The sequence below is a fragment of the Sus scrofa genome, chromosome 17 (genome assembly GCF_054392235.1).
Source record: "Sus scrofa isolate SSC_HxYL_T2T_F1_AM1 chromosome 17, Sscrofa_HxYL_maternal_Yorkshire_Landrace_v2.0, whole genome shotgun sequence".
Lineage (NCBI taxonomy): Eukaryota > Metazoa > Chordata > Mammalia > Artiodactyla > Suidae > Sus > Sus scrofa.
In genome coordinates, this window is record NC_139399.1 from 45823652 (window position 1) to 45842135 (window position 18484).

The window sequence follows — 18484 nt, forward strand, 5'->3', positions numbered from 1 at the left end:
CTACAAGATCAAGCAAAAATATTTTGAAAAAGAAAATGAACATCTCTATATTGAATTTTACCTGTTTTTATCCAGAGGGCTAGCTTAAACATAACCAGTAAGATGCTGCATCATGCATCAAGTTAACTAAGTTATATAATCAAATGCCATCACTGCATCCACAGAAACAAATAATTACATCCTTATTACACTACCCTCAATTAACTCTAAAAATTGAAGTTCTACTAAGATCTATCTCCAGTAAATTCACCAACACAAACAGCTTCAGTGTTCCTCACCTCCTAGGCCTGGATGTAAACTCTGTGGCCCCTGATTTGGTGCTTGCTGCTGCATCACCATGAAGTTAGGTGGCACGTTTCCCTGTTGAACCATAGGATTCCGACCTGGAGAGCTGACAGGCTGCTGAAATCCCTGGGGAAGTGGGTTATTTTGAGGTGGCCTTGGTCCCATCTGCTGCTGAGTTTGGTTAACTGTTGGGGAGGATGCAGGGGATCCCTGCTGGAAGGAGGAGGGCGAGGAGGCAGGAGACTTGTTGGTGAGGTGGGGCTGCTGCAGGGGGGTTGGGACCCGAGAGGGTCCTCCCTGCAAGCTCTTCATCTGAGGAGCTGTGAACTGGCCTGGGTTGCTCATCTGAGAAAAGTTTGTATGGGCTTGTGAGGCTTGCTGGCTGCCAAAGGGATATGGAGGGGGAGGGTGGGAAGGTGTCTGTACCGTGGCTAAGGATGGTCTTGCCTGGAGTTGCTGTTGCATTGGGCCAGGCAAGGGAGCCTTCTTCCACCCTTGATTTCCAGTCATTGTGCCCAGAGAACCCTGGGCTGGAGGAGGCTGAAGGGCTCCCGAAGGCAGCTGATTCCAGCCTGGAGGAACAGGCACCTGAGTTGGGGCAGTAAATTGGGGTCGAATTCCCTGTGGCTGTTGTTGCTGATGTTGCTGTGGGGGTCTTGCCTGCAGCTGCTGCTGCTGCTGCTGCTGTTGCTGCTGCTGCTGCAGCTGGGGAAAATTAGCTGGATTTATTTGTCTGTTCACAGGGACAGGCTGCATTGGGTGGTGTGGGGGAGCTAAAGATCCTGAGGGATGACTTTGCTGCTGTATATGGAGCCCAGAGAGGAGTGGATCCATTGCATCTGTTTAAAGATAGTCAACAAAGCAATAATTAATTTACTACAACCTAGATCCCAGAGCAGTAGTCTTGGCAATTCTGCAAATATACAGTAAAATCTGCTGGTACCATTCAATGAAATGTTCATGAGCATTTACTATATGCAAATCCACTGCCAGGATGATAGAAAGACAAATCTTATTTAAAAAGAGCTTTTAATTTTAAAGTGGATATAAGAGTCAAACATTAAATATAGAGAGCAATATTTTCCAAAGCATATTCTGAGGAACTATGTTCATTAGAGTTTTAAGAAAACAAATAATATAGTCAATCAGGTTTGGGAAACACTGGTTTCTTCACTGTAGGACTTTCAGTGCCTCCAATATGTTAAACTTTGAATCTCTGGGAGGGAGGATCGAGTAGAATACATTAACCAAATTTGCTTCACTAGAATTCTAGGTCATGGAATAGCAAGACTAAGCAGGTCAAGGAATACATTTTTTAGGAAGGATGGGGTATAACCCATAAGAGAATAATGAGAAACTCTGAGAAGAAATTCTGAGAAGGAAATGGTGAATTTCAGTTTGAAGAAACTATGGTAGATTTTATAAAAAGGATGGCATTTAAGCTGGGGAGTTAGGAATTTGGCATCAGACACAGATGAATTTTGTAATCTGTGCAGGGAGGTCCAGCCTCTTCAATTCGCAGAGTCTGGAGGTCAATACCTGACTGAGAAGCAGGGCGAGGAGTCCTGGGCTGTAGATCTGAATTGGGGCCTGGTGCCATCATGGAAGATGACATGTTTCCACCCTGGGGTATCATAACAGTGGCAGGGTTGGTCATCCTTATTAATCCTAGAGGAAAAAAAAAATCTCTAGAATACAGTATTGGAATTGGCACAATGATTATTTTTAATGAAGTATTTTAAGGATATAAAGAGGTATGGAAAAATTTTATACCACCATCTATCTTATTTATATCTAAACATTCTACGCTGTCTCATTCAGATATTTACGCAGATACACCAGAGCCTCCTTCCCAATATTCCACTCCCTCCTTTTTAAATTTTTTTAAAATAAATTTTATTGGAGAACAGTTGACCTACAAGGTTGTGTTAGTTTCAGGTATATCTAGTCCCTCCTTCTTATATTTGGGGTTAACAGTTTCATACATGTTTATCTTTTCTACATATTTAAGTAAACTGTGTTGCCTTTTTTGTATGCATCGTATTTCTGTATAAGTGACACCATTCTATATGTATTCTTCAGTTTCCCTTTTCACTTAATGTTATTTTTTGAGATTCATCTATCTTGACTGCTATAATGTCCCATTTTATGGAACCCACACATCTGTTCTCCTGCTGATGAATTCTAACTTTACATTCTTAGAATTCTGCAATGGCACACATTTGTCCTGTATTCTTGTGGACATGTAAGAGTGTCTTTAAACTATATACTTAAAATTGCTAGGTTTCAAAGGATAAGCACCTTCGATTTTGCTAGATATTAGGAAACTGCACTCAAAAGTGGTTATACCAATTTAATTACACTCACTAGCAGTCTAAAAACTCCTCTTGCTCCACATCTTCCTAATTTCTGGTACCATTAGACCTTCTAGGATTTAGCATCTATGTTCATAAATGAAAAGAGCCTATAATTCTCTTCTTGTCCTTTAATTTTAGCATCAAGATTAAAACAACTTCAAAATGAGCTAGAAAGCAGCTCTCTATTTTCTATGCTCATAAAGATTATGTGGATCTGTTCTTCAAATATTTGGTAAAAGTCATCTGGGCCTGTAGGTTATACTAACTGATTCACAGGGAGACAGATTAATCATGTCAATTCTTAAGTAGTTACAGATTTTTCATTTGCCATGTTTTATTAAATCAGTTTTAGTTAAATTATATTTCCAAGAAAATTGTTAATTTGCCAATGCTTTAAAATTTACTAGCACAAAGTTATTCATGGAGTGCCTTTTTTCCCATTCTTTTTAAAAATTGAGATACAATTCACATATTATAAAATATACTCTTAAAATGTACAGGTTTTTTTCATTCTTTTCATTGCTTGTGCTGCTGCTTTTTTTTTTTCAATTTGTCTTACCAGGATCATCAATTTTAGTTGTCTTTTCAAAGAAACATCTTTTGGTTTTGCTACTCTGTTCCTTTAGGTTTTTATTTTTATTTTTTGCTTTTTAGGGCCGCACCTGGAGCATACGGAGGTTCCCAGGCTAAAAGTCTAAACAGATCAGAACTACAGCTGCCAGCCTAAGCCAAAGCCATAGCAATGCCAGATCCGAACTGCATCAGCAACCTACACCACAGCTCGTGGTAATGCCAGATCCTTAGATAATGCAAAAAGACAAAAGACAAAAAACAAAACAAAACAAAAAAACCAAACCTATAAACTGAGACCTTATATTTTATGTGAGTCCTATAAGAGCATATAGCTAAATCTGAGATTATTATTCAATCTGACTACTCACATTTTATCAATGTTCATAATCCATTTGCCTTTACTGTTAATTACTGGTATATTTGAGTTTATCATTTTATGATACCATTGCTTTTTACCCTTCTTTTTCTATGCTGTTTTTCCTACTTTTTCTTAATTTTACTGATTTTTTTCATCACATCCTTCCTTTCTACCCCTCAATTACTAGTTTAGAAGTTATACATTCTATTATTTGAGTGATATCTTTAAAATGTCAACAGATATATCCGACTTAATGTCTAAAGACCATATATGATCATTATTACTAAATAAGTCAAAGCTTATTTAGATTTATCCCATGTTTAACAATTATTTAGCTCACCATTCCTTCTTAGCTCTTATTTCTTCCATCTTAGGTTCAATTTTCTTCTTCCTGAAGTACATCCTTGAGCAGTTCAATTAGCAAGGGTCTGTTAATGGTAAATTCTCTTAGTCTCTTTAAAAAGGTTTTTATTTCATACTACTCTTGATGCTGTAGCTTGGTTTAAAATTCTAGGCTGTTAATTTTCTCATCACTTTGAAAATACTATTCTAATGCTTCAAGGCTTCCAATGTTGCCATTGAGAAATTAGTTGTAGGTCTGATAATCTTCCCTTTCTAAACATCTGGTCTTTCATTTTGAGTTGCTTGACAATCTCTTTTTTTATGCTCTGTAGTTTTACAACTTTGTGTCTAGATGAGACTTTACTTTTATTTATAGGGCTCAGAATTACTCTGCTTCTGAATCTAAGGAGTCACGTCGTTCATCAATTCTGGAAAAATTTTAGCTATTCTCTTTTGCTATTGTGCCTCCTCAATCTCTTCATCTTTTTCTGGAATCCTTTCAGACATATGTTAAACTTTTTCATTTTATCCTTCACTTCTCTCTGTTTTTGACCACATACACAGTATGTGGAAATTCCTGGGTCAGGGATTGAACCCACGCTGCAACAGTGACAATGACGGCTTAACCCGATGAGCTACCAGGGAACTCCCATATCCTTCACTTCTCGACCGTTTTCATATTTCCATCTCTTTATTTATTGTCTGATGCATTCTGGGTAATGTCTTCAGCTATGTCTAATTTGCTGAATAGGTTAGTCACTTCAATAATTTTTAAATTTCTATTAAGTTCTGTTTCCCCCCCACACACACATTCTTTTTGTTTTGATGGTGTCCTGTTCTCTTAGAATTTTCATAATTTTAAACATTTTGATGTTCCTATTATCTAGAATTCTGGACAAAAGAAGTCTCATCCTAAATTTTATCAGTTTGGAATATAAGCTCATTTATGGTAGGCTTTAACTATGCTAAGTCTGCAATGGTTTGGGGTGAGAGACTCAATGATTATTACCATTCTAGAACCACTTAATAACTTAGCTTAGCTGTTCCTGGGTCATTTCAATAACATGTTAAATGTCCAACATGCATGAGGGTAGAGAAGACAATTATACAAGCACCATTTCCCCCACCCTTCAACTACAGCCCAGAGTGAGAGACAAGTTTTGCATTTATCTTTTTGTGCCAGAGGGTGAAAATTTTCTAATCTACCTTTAATTGAAAATCCTGGCTTCAAGAAGGATTCTGAATTTTAAATTTCTTCTTTATGTGGACCCATGGCAAAGCTTCATATTTTATCCCTCTTGGCCATTAAAACTCAAATCCTTTGGTCCTTGCAGAATCATTTATTTACTGTGGTTTTTTTTTGGGGGGGGGGGCTATGCCTGCGGCATGCAGAATTTCCTGGGCCAGGAATCGAACGCAAACCACGGCAATGACCTGAGCCATAGCAATGACAACACTGGATCCTTAACCACAAGGCCACCCGGGAACTCCTATTTATTGCTATTTCAATTTTCTTCTTTGACTTCTTTCCTGTCCTGGGGATTTCCCTTACATCCTTATAAGCTCAGCCATGCATTAAATATTACATTGCATCCACCATTTTCAGGTGTTTTGTAGTTAGGAGAGGGCAATTAGGTAAATGTTTTTCTGGATTGTTCCTGATGTTGAAACTGGATTTGTTCCTAGGGAACTCTGCCCCACTTTTCAAAGATGTAATTAGACAAAAAAAAAAAAAAAAAAAAAAAAAATTGGAGTTCCCGTCGTGGCACAGTGGTTAATGAATCTGACTAGGAACCATGAGGTTGAGGGTTCGATCCCTGCCCTTGCTCAGTGGGTTAACGATCCAGCGTTGCCGTGAGCTGTGGTGTAGCTCGCATCCTGAGTTGCTGTGGCTCTGGCGTCGGCTGGCAGCTACAGCTCCAATTCGACCCCTAGCCTGGGAACCTCCATATGCCACGGGAGAGGCCCAAGAATTGGCAAAAAGACCAAAAAAAAAAAAAAAAAAAAAAAAAAAAAGATGGTAATTAGAGAGTAAAAAAGTTCTTAGAAAATACAAAGATACAGATCTTCTTAGTCTGCAAACAGCCTCCTATCCGTTTAAGTTCATGCTGGCTACATGCTCAAGTGCTACTATAAAATCCACTTTAGCAATATGGGGAATTTGGACTAGAGCCATGGTTTACAACTGGGGGCAATTCTGTCCCCAAAGGGGTGGGTATCTGGAAATGCCTGGCGACAGTTTCGGTTTGAACTGGGGAAGGGGTGGTGATGATAGTGGCATCTGATAGGTAGAGGCCAGGGATGCTGCTTAACATGCTACAACGTACAACAGCTCCTCAAAGGAAAGACTTATCAGCTGAAAACATCAATAGTGAGTGACAAGGTTGAGAAACCATGACTAAATGACTACTATGGTATCCTCACTGATCTTGGGATTCTTTTAGGCTATGAAAAAAAAAGGCTACAGATTTGGTTTTAACTTCAAAAGACTTGCTTGTCAGTCAACTTTCTGTTGCCAATGCTAAAAGAAAAAAAGTAGCGCTAAGAATAATTTAGTCTAAAATATTCTAGATACACAATTCCAAAGTTACTTATTGTTTTAGAGGGTAGTTAAGGTCTCTTTCCCTACAAAAATTTCTCTGTTTAGTTTAACCAAGTATTAAATTTTGTTTGCATCCATTGTCCCAATGGACAACAGAGAAAAATGTTCTTGAAGTATGCTTGAGTAAAGAGAGATACCTAGGTGTTAAAATGTTACTGTGACCACAGATCATTACTGATTGATTATTCCTGAAATTATATTGTATATATTATCACAATCAATGTCCTTAATTAACCTACAGTCTAACCTAGTATCAACCTAAACCTCCTATGTTTCCTGTGTTGATAATGAACTACACTCATCACTATAATTTATACTCACTTCTCAGAGATGCTTAGTAATAACCATGTCTGCTATTTGCCAGATACTAGGAGAGGCTGCATTTAGTGTGTTGATATTGGTTTAACAGAGTTAAAAGCTGGAAGGGATCTATAACATTGTTTCTGAGACATAATTAAATGTTTACAGGTAACTAAGACCAGTAAATATTAAGACATATGGCAAAAAGTTGACACTAGAACCCAGATTTCCTGAGTTTCATCCAAGGTCTATTCTTTCTTTTACCAACTATATACAAGTTGGCTAAATTCTGCCCACTCTTCTTCTGGCACTAGTTCTTTAGTAGTGGCAATAGTGTCACCTATACTCTTTCATCAAGCTGTCTTAATACCACATGCTCAGACTTCTGTGGAGAACTGTACCTATTAATACCCTATTATAGGTTCCAGGTTGGGTATTTTACATTTACTATATACTCAACATAGCCCAACACCACCACTCCTGGCATATGCCAGGAACTCAGTAAATGTCTGCTACATGGTTCAGGGCTCATCCACCTTCAAACATAAGCTCAAAAGATTACAGGTACTATTATCTCATTTTATAAGTAACTAAACTGTTGCTTGGAGAGGTACAGTGACCAGCTGGAAGTAACCACTAAATGATAGTGCCAGGATAAAAACCTAGTTCTAATTCTTTATGGCCATGTGTTCAGCTACAGTTGAGAACAATGGCTTTATAAACTGAGCTTCTCTATTCTGCTGCATTTTTTCAAGAGCTGCTACGGTAGGTGGAGAGGCGAATGGTTTGGTACAGTGTCAGGTACTTACTCTCTTTCAACCACATCAGCTGTGCTTTTCTGGCTTATTAGAATAAAAAGTCCTGCAGCAGAAAAGTTTGCAAGCCTCTAGTGTAGTGAAAACAGCACTGATAGAAGCCCACTGCTACTTGACCCTGAGCAAACTGCTTCCTTTCTGAGAGCTCCACAGCTTCCTCAGCTTTACATGAAGGAGCCGACTCAATTCTAATACTCTGTAGTTCACAGAATATTGAGTTCAATCTCTAAAGAAGAAATTTAAGAATTGCTAGAAAAGGCAGCAAATAATGTGACTCTCTCAGATTCAAAATACATAAAACCACATATTCTCCCACATACTTCTACAGGTTCCACATAAACATGCAAGAACGCTCAGCTCACAAATTCTCAGTCACAGAGAAAGGTGGGAGTTAGAAACCTACATTATACTTTAAACATTCTGAATGTAGAAAATGTTTTATTCAGTTCTATTTTCAAGATTTAATGTAGGTCCTATGATATAATAAGAACTTAATACATGTTTGCTGCATGCCTCAGGGCTCATCTACCTTTAGGCATGAACCCAGAAGACTGCAAAAACTGTATGTGCTTCAGGTATGATTCTAGCCTCCTAAGAGTCTAGAGTCACATCTTGCTTTCCTAAACTAACAAACAGAAATGTGCCAGGAACTCCCACCTATCATGCAGGACTCAAATGTTCACACGTTAGCAAATAAAGCCAAAAAAGGAAATTAGTAAAATGTCATACAATTCAGTGGGAGGTCTCACCTGGACCACCTGCCATGGGAAATCCTGCCTCCATCCTAACTGAATTTCCAGCTCCCATGGGTCCATTCATTCTCACATCTTGGCTTCGGTTTTGAGCCAAAGCTAGGTTGATAGCACCTTCCCCTGAAAATGATAATCAGGTTAAAAAAGAAAATCATCAGAATAAGATGCAAACTTTGTTTAAAGAACAAGTATGCAAGAGCATTAGTTTTCTGTGTTTTTGAAGAATTATGGTAAGTATACCATTACAAAGTAAATTCAACACTATACTTTTTTTTTTTTTTCAAACTCATCTGAGCAGCTTCACTTACATGAAGCACGAGGGAGAACACAACTAATTCTCACAATACATCAGATAGACAATCATCAATGATGTGCAGCATCACCAGAGAGCTTGGAATTGTGAACATTTTCTTTTCCTTTTTTTTTTTTTTTTTTGTTGTTGTTGCTATTTCTTGGGCCGCTCCCGCGGCATATGGAGGTTCCCAGGCTAGGGGTCGAATTGGAGCTGTAGCCACCGGCCTACGCCAGGGCCACAGCAACGCGGGATCCGAGCCGCGTCTGCAACCTACACCACAGCTCACGGCAACTCCGGATCGTTAACCCACTGAGCAAGGCCAGGGACCGAACCCGCAACCTCATGGTTCCTAGTCGGATTCGTTAACCACTGCGCCACGACGGGAACTCCGGAATTGTGAACATTTTCAACCAGCTCACTGCATGTGTGCGTGCGTGTCTGTGTGTGCGTGAGTGCACGTGCACTCATGTGTAGGAAGAAAATATTCTCAAAAAGTCTCAAAATCCTAGATTACCTTTTGAGAATTTATGATCAGAAATTAGCAATAACAGTAGGTTTAATGCAGAAAGAACACACAATGGAATGGGGGACCCTGTAACATTTGCAGGCAAAATACCATTTCCCTTTCAACAACTGCAATGTAAACAGATATGCAGCAGAGAAATTCATGCAGTGAAGGGGAGACAGGCTGCTACTAATCTACGTCTGCAATGTCTTATAATAAGACCAACACTTGTATAGGTTTTCTTTTTTTTTTTTTTTTTTTAATGGTCATACCTATGGCATATGGTCAGCGATTGAATTGAGCCACAACTGCAACTTACACAGTAGCTGAAGTAACACCAGATCCTTAAAAACCACTGTGCCAGGTGGGCACTGAATCCAAGCCACTGCAGTTGAATTCTTAACCCACTGCGCCACAGTGGGAACTTGTATATCGTTTTTAGTGCTTACAAAATTTTACCTCACTTGAACCTCACAAGAGCTTGGTAAGTAATATCACTAAAAGTGTTCCAATCGAGTAGACTCTAAAGTTAGAGGCAATTTAAATCTCACTTGGTCTAAAGATAAAAAGGTTTCTAAAACAAGTTTTGGGATGGTTTCTGTGCTTAATCCCAAATTCTGACTGTTACTCTGGAAGACAGCACCACCTTGTGGGCAGATATAAGAGTATAGCTAGTCTATGGCTGAGGAGTTTTACAGAACCAGATAATATCTGATTCTATTTTAGAGAACCATATAATAAAGAAGGAAGCAATGAGGGCCTAGCAGTTTCCCCTATCTTGCCACTGATCTAGGTCAGCTAGCTAGCTTTCTTTCTTTCTGTCTTTTTAGGGCCTTATCCGTGGCATATGGAGATTCCCAGGCTAGGGGTTGAATTGGAGCTGTAGCCGCTGGCCTACATCGCAGTCGAAGCAACACCAGCCATGTCTGAGATCTACACCACAGTTCATAGCAACACTGGATCCTAAACCCACTGAGTGAGGCCAGGCATTGAACCTGCATCCTCATGGATACTAGTCAGATTTGTTTCCACTGAGCCATGATGAGAACTCCTAGGTCAGCTTTCTATATTAAGTATTTTAATCAGGAAGGTAGCAACTAATTTTAATTAGTTCCCTTGGTAATTGGGAACAATATCTTGCCAGTAAAGGACCAATAGCTAGGGGCCACAAGGTATTTTAAGTTGCCTGTGGGAAGCAGGAATACAAGAAAAAGACAATACAGATCTTAAGGGTTTCCACTAAAGGGAAAGAACAATTGATATACTAAACTTCCTAAGACATTCTAGGTGGAAAGAGTATTGTTCATGAAATGGACTTGAGATCACATCACTTCTCAGCTTTGAACTGCTCCAATGCTTCCCACTGTTTTAGAAATAAAAACCAAACTCCTTAACAAGGTACACAAGCCTAAAATTATCCATCAGGCCCTGTTCAACAGAAATACAATAAGAGCCACACACATAATTTTAAATTTTCTAGAAGCTGCAGTAAAAAGGTAAAGAGAAAACAGAAATTAACTGTAATATTTATCTTACTTAACCTAATACATCCAATGTATTATTATTTCAATTTATAATATAAAAATTATTAATGAGATAATTTTATATTACTTTTTGGGGGTGCTAAGTCTTCAAAATCCAGTATGTATATTACCCCACTTATAGCACATATCAGCCTGAACTAGTCACATTTCCAGTACTCAGTAGTCACATATGGCTTGTGGTTACCAGAATGTTCACCCCAGATGTGGTCCTTGCCTATCTCTCTAACCTCAATGCACACTACTTTCTCCTTCAATCGTAAGGATTCAGCCTCAGGGCCATTTTTTTACTTTGTAAGGCATACAAACCCAATTCTCACCTCAAGGCCTTTGCATGTATGTTGTTCTCTCTGCCTAAAACAGTTCTCCTGCACTCTTCACATAAACCAACTTCTTAATTTTCATGTAATCTTAAGAGTCACATGTTCCAAAAGGCTTTCTCCAACCATCTTATCCAAAGTTAGGTCACCCTTATCAGAACATCTTGTTATTTCTTCTAGAGCACATCCTATGTAGTTACTTACTCATTCACTTATTTTCTTGTCTGCTTCCCCTTTATATCTGTTATCTAGCATAGTTATTAATAGTTAATTAATAGTTTTTAATAGTACCCCCTCTTCACTCTCAAAAGTTTCCTAATTTAGATGATAAATTAGATGGCTATCTTAATTATATCCTTTAAACACAGAACAGTGCTTGGCACACGGGAGGCACTCATTAGCTATTTACAGAATATATGATAAGAACATCTTATCATAACTTTACAAAGAAATATAGGCATTTTTCCAAATGATAAATGCATTCCTAGAAAACCTCACATTCTATAAACTCTCACACCGAAAATAACAAGGTTTATGGGAAAAACAGTGTTGAGGCAAACTCAAAACACATGTGGCTTTGAAACCAGAGCTCTAACAAAAACACAAATTAGTGGAGGAGTTCCCATCGTGGCTCAGCAATTAACGAATCCAACTAGAATCGATAAGGATGCGGGTTTGATCTCTGGCCTCGCTCAGTGGGTCAAGGATCTGGCTTGCCATGAGCTGTGGTGTAGGTCGTAGACACAGTTTGGATACTGCATTGCTGTGGCTGTAGTGTAGGCCGGCAGCTGTGGCTCCAACTGGACCCCTAGCCTGGGAACTTCCACATGCCTCGGGTGCAGGCCTAAAAGTACAAAGCAAACAACAACACACACCACACACACAAATTGGTGGAGACAATATGCCCAAAGACACTAGTATGGAAATGCCTGGTTAAAGGTGTGAGGAAATGTAGATGCAGTGGAGCTTTGAGGCAGTGAGGCTTCCACTGAAGCGGGAACAGGAAGAAGTGAAACTTGTCACATGTCAAGAGCCATGCAATACTGAGGGTGTATTTCTGGGGAAGATATCTGAGTGTAACTTCTCATCCTTAATTTTCCTGAAATTAAGCTGAAAGGACTCCTACATATCTAGCAACTAAACTAAAGGCTTTTTTCTTCTTCTTGTGGATAATTTTCTTTCTTCTTTTTTTTTTTCTGGTCGCCCCCAAGGCACATGGAGGTTCCCCAGTTAGGGATTGAATCAGAGGCAGAGCTGTGACCTACGCTACAGCTGCAGCAATGCTGGATCCTAAACTCACTGCACCGGACTGGGGATCGAACTGACATCTGGATCAATCCCACTGCACCACAGAGACAAGCTGGATTGTTAACCCAGTGCACCACAGAGGGAACTCCTCTTATGGATAATTATCCTTCTATTCCTACTATTCTAACACCTCTTGCCCAGGGGGAAAAAAAAAATCTCATACGAATAAACACAATTTCCATACTATACTGACGTTATTGTCCTATTTTCCAATTACACATAAGCTAGCTGTTTTCAAGGAAACACACATAGAGAACACTACTGACTCCCAGACTTGCTGATTTGGGTCAGTAAACCTTGGCCTGTGTGCCAAATCTAACCTGCTGCCTGTTCATTTAAGTAAAGTGTTCCTAGAACATAGCACCTTCATTCATTTACATATTGCCTATGGCTGTTTTTGCACTACAACTGTAGAGCTGAGTTGACTTGACAAGAGATCTTCTGGCCAAAAATATTAATTCCCTGCCCCTTTACACAGACGCCTGCTTTAAATCACCATGAATTTTTACAGAGCGGTCAAAAAAACGTCCTCAGAAAAGACACCTCCTTTACTGAAACTCAAAAGACGGGTACAGGAAGTATTCTTCAATGGAGAATAAACTGCAGGAGGAACAACCTGTCCCTCCACTCCTGCAGCAGACACCATGACAGTGGCAGCACCTTCTCTTACAACTTAAAAGGCATTAGACCATCACCAGTTTCACAAAAGCAACAGTTGCTGCCACCACTTAAACTCCTGCCTGAATTCCTAGGGAGTATGGAATGAGAAAAGGAGATCACCTGGGACACATATGCGTAGGCTCAAAGTTAAAGAACCCTTTTCTGTAATGTGATAATCATTGCCCTATGTGGAGTTCATAATTTCTTGCAATATGATTTCTATTTTGCTTCCTTGATGATACTTGCATTTTAATTTGTGGAACCAGTCTTACCCTTTAAAGAACTTGGAGGATGTAGATATGATTAAGAGAAGAAACCAGTATCTCCTTTCTTCAGTGGAAAACACTACCACAAAGCCCTTTTAATTCAGGAAAATAGGTAACAGAGATTATAAAATGTTTGGTGTTTTGAGGAGTTTCTGTTTTGGCTCAGCTGGTTTAAGAACACGACTAGTATCCACGAAGATATATGTTCAATCCCTGGCCTCGCTCAGGATCCTCATTGTCACCAGCTGCGGTGTAGATTGCAGATGCACCTTGGATCTGGTATTGCTGTGGCTGTGGTGTAGGCCAGGAGCTGCAGCTCTGATTGGACCCCTAGCCTGGGAACTTCCATATGCCCACAGGTGTGGCCCTAAAAAAAAAAAAAAAAAAAAAAATAGTTTGGGGTTTTTAAGAAACTGCTTATAAGTTTCTTACAAAAAACACATATGCTTCTGTGCTTATAAAACATAAGCGGTCTATACGTGTTACTACAAATAGTTGTTTGACTTCCACTCTTCCCAAAAGTTAATCCTATATCTAATAGATTGCTATGAATTAATTTTACTTTTCTGAAACATTTTAGACAATCCAACATTTTTCAAAACAAAACAGTTATTGTTTAAGCCACTACTTCCTTGTTAATCAAACTATGGAATTTATCCCTTTTTTTCAATCTACATCATCTCTAAATAGCTTCTCTACATAATCTGTTTGTTGGTACCTTCTGGGGTACAGCAACCTACAATCCTACCTGTACAAAATGTGTCTCACTTCCTGTATACAAAACACTGACCTTTTGGTTACTGAGGTTCTGTGGAACATTTAGGTTCTATGCAAGCAAGCACAGGGTTGGGAGGGCTTGGCTCACCAATGCAAGGGAAGGCTGGAATCAATGGCTGTCACCTGGTTTGCATCAACACAGGAGGGGAATAGCAGCTTTTAGTTTACTGGCCATCCAAAGATAGAACCTCCTTTGTGCTCCCCCATACTTGGTACTTATATCTCTCACAAATTTGTCTCCTTCATCAAGGTCATGGGGCTCCTTATGAATTCATAGCATCAAGGACTATATTTTATTTATCATTTATTCCAAGTGCTGAAGTGAAGTGGTGCTATTATAGATGCACTTCCTTTGCTTTCATCAACACATGTTTACCAAAGAACTTAACATGTATAAGCAAGCAGAGATACAATAGTCAGCAAAACAAGAGATGGTCCCTGCCCCTACTGGAGCTTCTATGCAGGAACGAAACAATGATCAAATAATTGCTTTAATCAATGTGTGAGAAAATGATCTGAGGGACGGAGATACAGACTTTTGTGAGAGCACTTAAAAAAAGACTCTGACTTAGTTAAGGAGCTTAGGAAATACATCCTCAAGAAGATTTAAGCTGAAATTTGAAGGCTTGAGTATGTATAACTATGAGAAAGGGGAATGGCTGGAAACAATATTCATATAGAGAAGACATGAATGCAAAGGACTCATGGCAGGAAGAAGAAATACATATTCAAGGAATCAAAAGAAAGCTGGAGAGGCTAAGACAGCAAGGAGGACGGCTGTCCAAGATGAGGCTGGATAAGAAAGCAGGCAGTTCCTGTCATGGCTCAGTGGTAACGAACCCAACTAGTATCCATGATGACATGTGTTCAATCCTTGGCCTCACTCAGTGGGCTAAGGATGCAGCATTGCTGTGAGCTGTGGTGTGTGTTGTAGATGCAGCTTGGATCCAGTGTGACTGTGGCTGTGGCATAGGCCAGCAGATCTGATTGGACCCCTAGCCTGGAAACTTCCATATGCAGTGGGTTCACCCCACCCCCCCAAAAGACAATAAAGTTGATTAAAAAAAAAAAAAAGAAGAGGAGTTCCCGTCGTGGCATAGTGGTTAACGAATCCAACCAGGAACCATGAGGTTGCGGGTTTGGTCCCTGCCCTTGCTCAGTGGGTTAACGATCCGGAGTTGCTGTGAGCTGTGGTGTAGGTTGCAGACGCGGCTCGGATCCCGCGTTGCTGTGGCTCTGGCGTAGGCCGGTGGCTACAGCTCCGATTCAACCCCTAGCCTGGGAACCTCCATATGCCGCAGGAGCCGCCCAAAGAAATAGCAAAAAGACAAAAAAAAAAAAAAAAAAAGACAAAAAAAAAGACAAAAAAAAAGAAAGAAAAAAGAAAAAAAGGTAGAGGTTGGACCATGCAAAGCCTGAAGTCATGATAAGGAGTTTGGTCATTATTCTGTGAATAATAGCAAGCCAGAGCAGTGTGTTTTGTTTTGTTTTTTGTCTTTTTGTCTTTTGAGGGCCGCATCCATGGCATATGGAGGTTCCCAGGCTAGGGGTCCAATCAGAGCTGTAGCTGGTGGCCTATACCAGAGCCACAGCAACGCCAGATCCAAGCCACGTCTGCGACCTACACCACAGCTCACAGCAACCCACTGTGTGATCCTTAACCCAGTAAGCAAGGCCAGGGATCAAACCCGCAACACCTCATGCTTCCTAGTAGGATTCATTTCTGCTGCACCACGACAGGAACTCCAACAGCAGTGTTTTAAGGTGTGTGTGTGTGTGTGTGTGTGTGTGTGTGTGTGTGTGTGTGTGTGTGTGTGTGTGTGTGTGTGTGTGTTTCCATCATATTTTCATTTTTTAAAAGATACTTCTGACAAAACATTTGAAAAATGAACACTGCTACAAAAGGATTGTTCAGGGCCTCCCAGTTGCTGTTAGATTAATAAAGGAATAAATACTAAGGCTTACTTGGTGGAAGGAAAAAACTAAAATTAGATATTCTTTAAAAGAAATCAGTCCCTGGTCAGGGTGCCAGTAAAAATCAGTCTGAAAGAGTGAAGGCCAGGCAAATGGAGTCTGAGGCTATGGAAGCTGAGGTGTCAGGAATAGAGCCTCAATTCCTCTTTATTCTAAAGTGCTGCAATGTGAAACACAGGTGACATGAATTACTTGGCATTCTGAAACATAAGAGGAGAGGAACAGACAAAGCAGCATATAAATCATGCTACACTCTACTACTGCAGTGATCTGGGTTCAGAGGCACACCTTCAATCTGAACAGAGAGAATTCCCAGGTCCCGAAGCTGCTGGTTGTTGCTCTGAGCCAGGATCCGTAGCCGTTCCGCTGCTTCCCGGGGGATGTTGAATGTCACACGCACACTATTCCAGGGCTCCACCTTCTGTACCTTTAGCTTGCTGGATTCTTGGTTGTGAAAGAATGAGAATAATATTAGTAATCTTTTGGCCATCAGAAGACATGGAATGAACAAAAACAGTAACAACAAAGTAAAAGAACAAGGCAGAACACCAGCTTGGAGTAGCTAATAGAGCCTTAGGCTTTGGTGTTAGATAGACTTTGAATTTAAGCTCAGCTTTACCTCTTAGCACCTTGGTGACCATGAATACATTACATTTAACATTTCTGAAACTTATCTTTCTCTTCTCTAAAACCGTGAAAAAGCTACTTCATGAGATTGTGAGTGCTTAATCAGATAATATATATATACCAAAAACCTAGCACAGGTCCAAACACACCATAGGCACTTCATAAATGTAGAGCAGTAAGCTGGAGTAAGGAACATAAGAGAGAAGAAGGGAGAGAAAAGTACATTGTACACTAAGCCTGAATTGTGAAGCTGAGAACATCTAAGTTTCAAATTTCAAGTGAAATTCTAAAAAATTCAGTTGGCAGATATGCCAACCTGCAACTACAATTCACTAAACTTGTTTAAAGAAAGAGCACTAAAAAGGAAAATAGTAGATTTATTTACAAAATGTTAAGCAATTTTACTTCTTCAAAATATTTGAAAAAAAATTTTTAAAAGGAGCTCCCTTTGCTGCTCAGTGGGTTAAGACCCAGATATAGTGTCTGTGAGGATGCCAGTTTGATCCCCACTGCACCACAAGGGAACTCCTATGTCTCTGATTTTTAATCTTTTCCTACTTTGAACAAGAGTAGAATTTCCACTGAAGCACACCAAACTGAGGAGAAAAGCAACATAAATTTGATATACATTCCAATTAGGATATGAAAACATTACATTTCAACAAAAGTCAATGCAAACTTCAGAACATGTTTTTAAATGAAGATACAAAAGTTAAACTGAGGAGGCAATATTGTTTGTTAATTACATTTCACAGATAGAAAGCAAATCCCAGGTCCAGATAACTAATTGAAAAAAAATTTTTTTCCCTTGGAAGTCCCCCTGTGGTGCAGTGGGGTAAGGATTCGGCATTGCCTCAGTCCACAGCTGTGGAGGGTTTGATCCCTGGCCTGGGAACTTTCATCATATTCGAGAACATTTAACTTAAACTACTTGTTGGCTCAAGAATGTAACTGATAACCTTAATTCTGGGTTTGGTAATTTATTTAAAAGCCATTAATAAACTGATTAAGCAATTTAAAAACAAGAAAAAAATGTGGATAGGAGTTCCCATTCTGGCACAATGGAAATGAATCCAACTAGGGAACATGAGGTTGCAGGTTTGATCCCTGGCCTCGCTCGGTGGGTTAAGGATCCGGCATTGCTGTGAGCTATGGTGTAGGTTGCAGATGCCGCTCAGATCTGACGTTGCTGTTGCTGTAGTGTAATCCAGCAGCTAGTCCGATTCGATCCCTAGCCTGGGAACCTCCATATGCCGAGGGTGTGGCCCTAAAAAGAAAAAAAAAAAAACAAAAAACAAAAAGTGGATAATTAAGAACAATGAGCAATGAACAATCAAGGCCCAGCCCTTAAAATATGATCTATTATGACCGTGGTTATGGGTGGTAATTGCAACTTTAACACATAAAATTCTCTAATGCTAAATTAAATAATCTACAACTATAAAGAAGTCATACAACGTACTAAAAAAAAAAAAAAAAAAAAGACCCTTTATAAATAAAAGACAGCTCTCCTTCTGACATAAATTCTCAAAGTAACAGACCCCAAAACCTAAAACAGCTGGTTAGCACTTATCAAATCAAGATCTGTGATAAAAGGATAAAATCTAGGCTTTGTACTACATCTAAAGAGATTAAACAATCCGTTAACCAGAAAAGACGGAGAACATTTAAGCCAAAGCTGAAAACCACAAATTCCCAGAAGACCATGACAGCTTATCTAAATGTGTGAAGATGCTAGATGGGACTGTGGTAAGGGGGAGCCTGTCGTCTGTGGCAGCTGCTACTCAGTACCACCTGGGAAAGAAAGTAAGCTGAATGTTCTCAGGA

The 18484-nt window shown here is 39.6% G+C and overlaps 1 protein-coding gene and 1 long non-coding RNA gene across 31 annotated transcripts in view; one reads left to right on the forward strand and one right to left on the reverse strand.

Moving 5' to 3' along the window:
• NCOA6 (nuclear receptor coactivator 6) overlaps positions 1-18484 on the reverse strand; it is a 107616-nt gene that overhangs the window by 33740 nt on the left and 55392 nt on the right. For all 30 annotated transcript variants that reach the window (XM_085003584.1, XM_085003579.1, XM_085003576.1 and 27 more), the window contains 4 exons: positions 16319-16474; positions 8382-8504; positions 1825-1953; positions 279-1124 (listed from right to left, as the gene is read on the reverse strand). In XM_085003584.1, coding sequence (XP_084859710.1) covers positions 279-1124; positions 1825-1953; positions 8382-8504; positions 16319-16474 — 1254 coding nt within the window. The remainder of the gene's footprint in view (positions 1-278; positions 1125-1824; positions 1954-8381; positions 8505-16318; positions 16475-18484) is intronic.
• On the forward strand, positions 12196-17903 carry LOC146395277 (uncharacterized). Its single transcript, XR_014832218.1, has 2 exons — positions 12196-15246; positions 15992-17903. It is a non-coding gene; the product is annotated as an uncharacterized LOC146395277 (long non-coding RNA).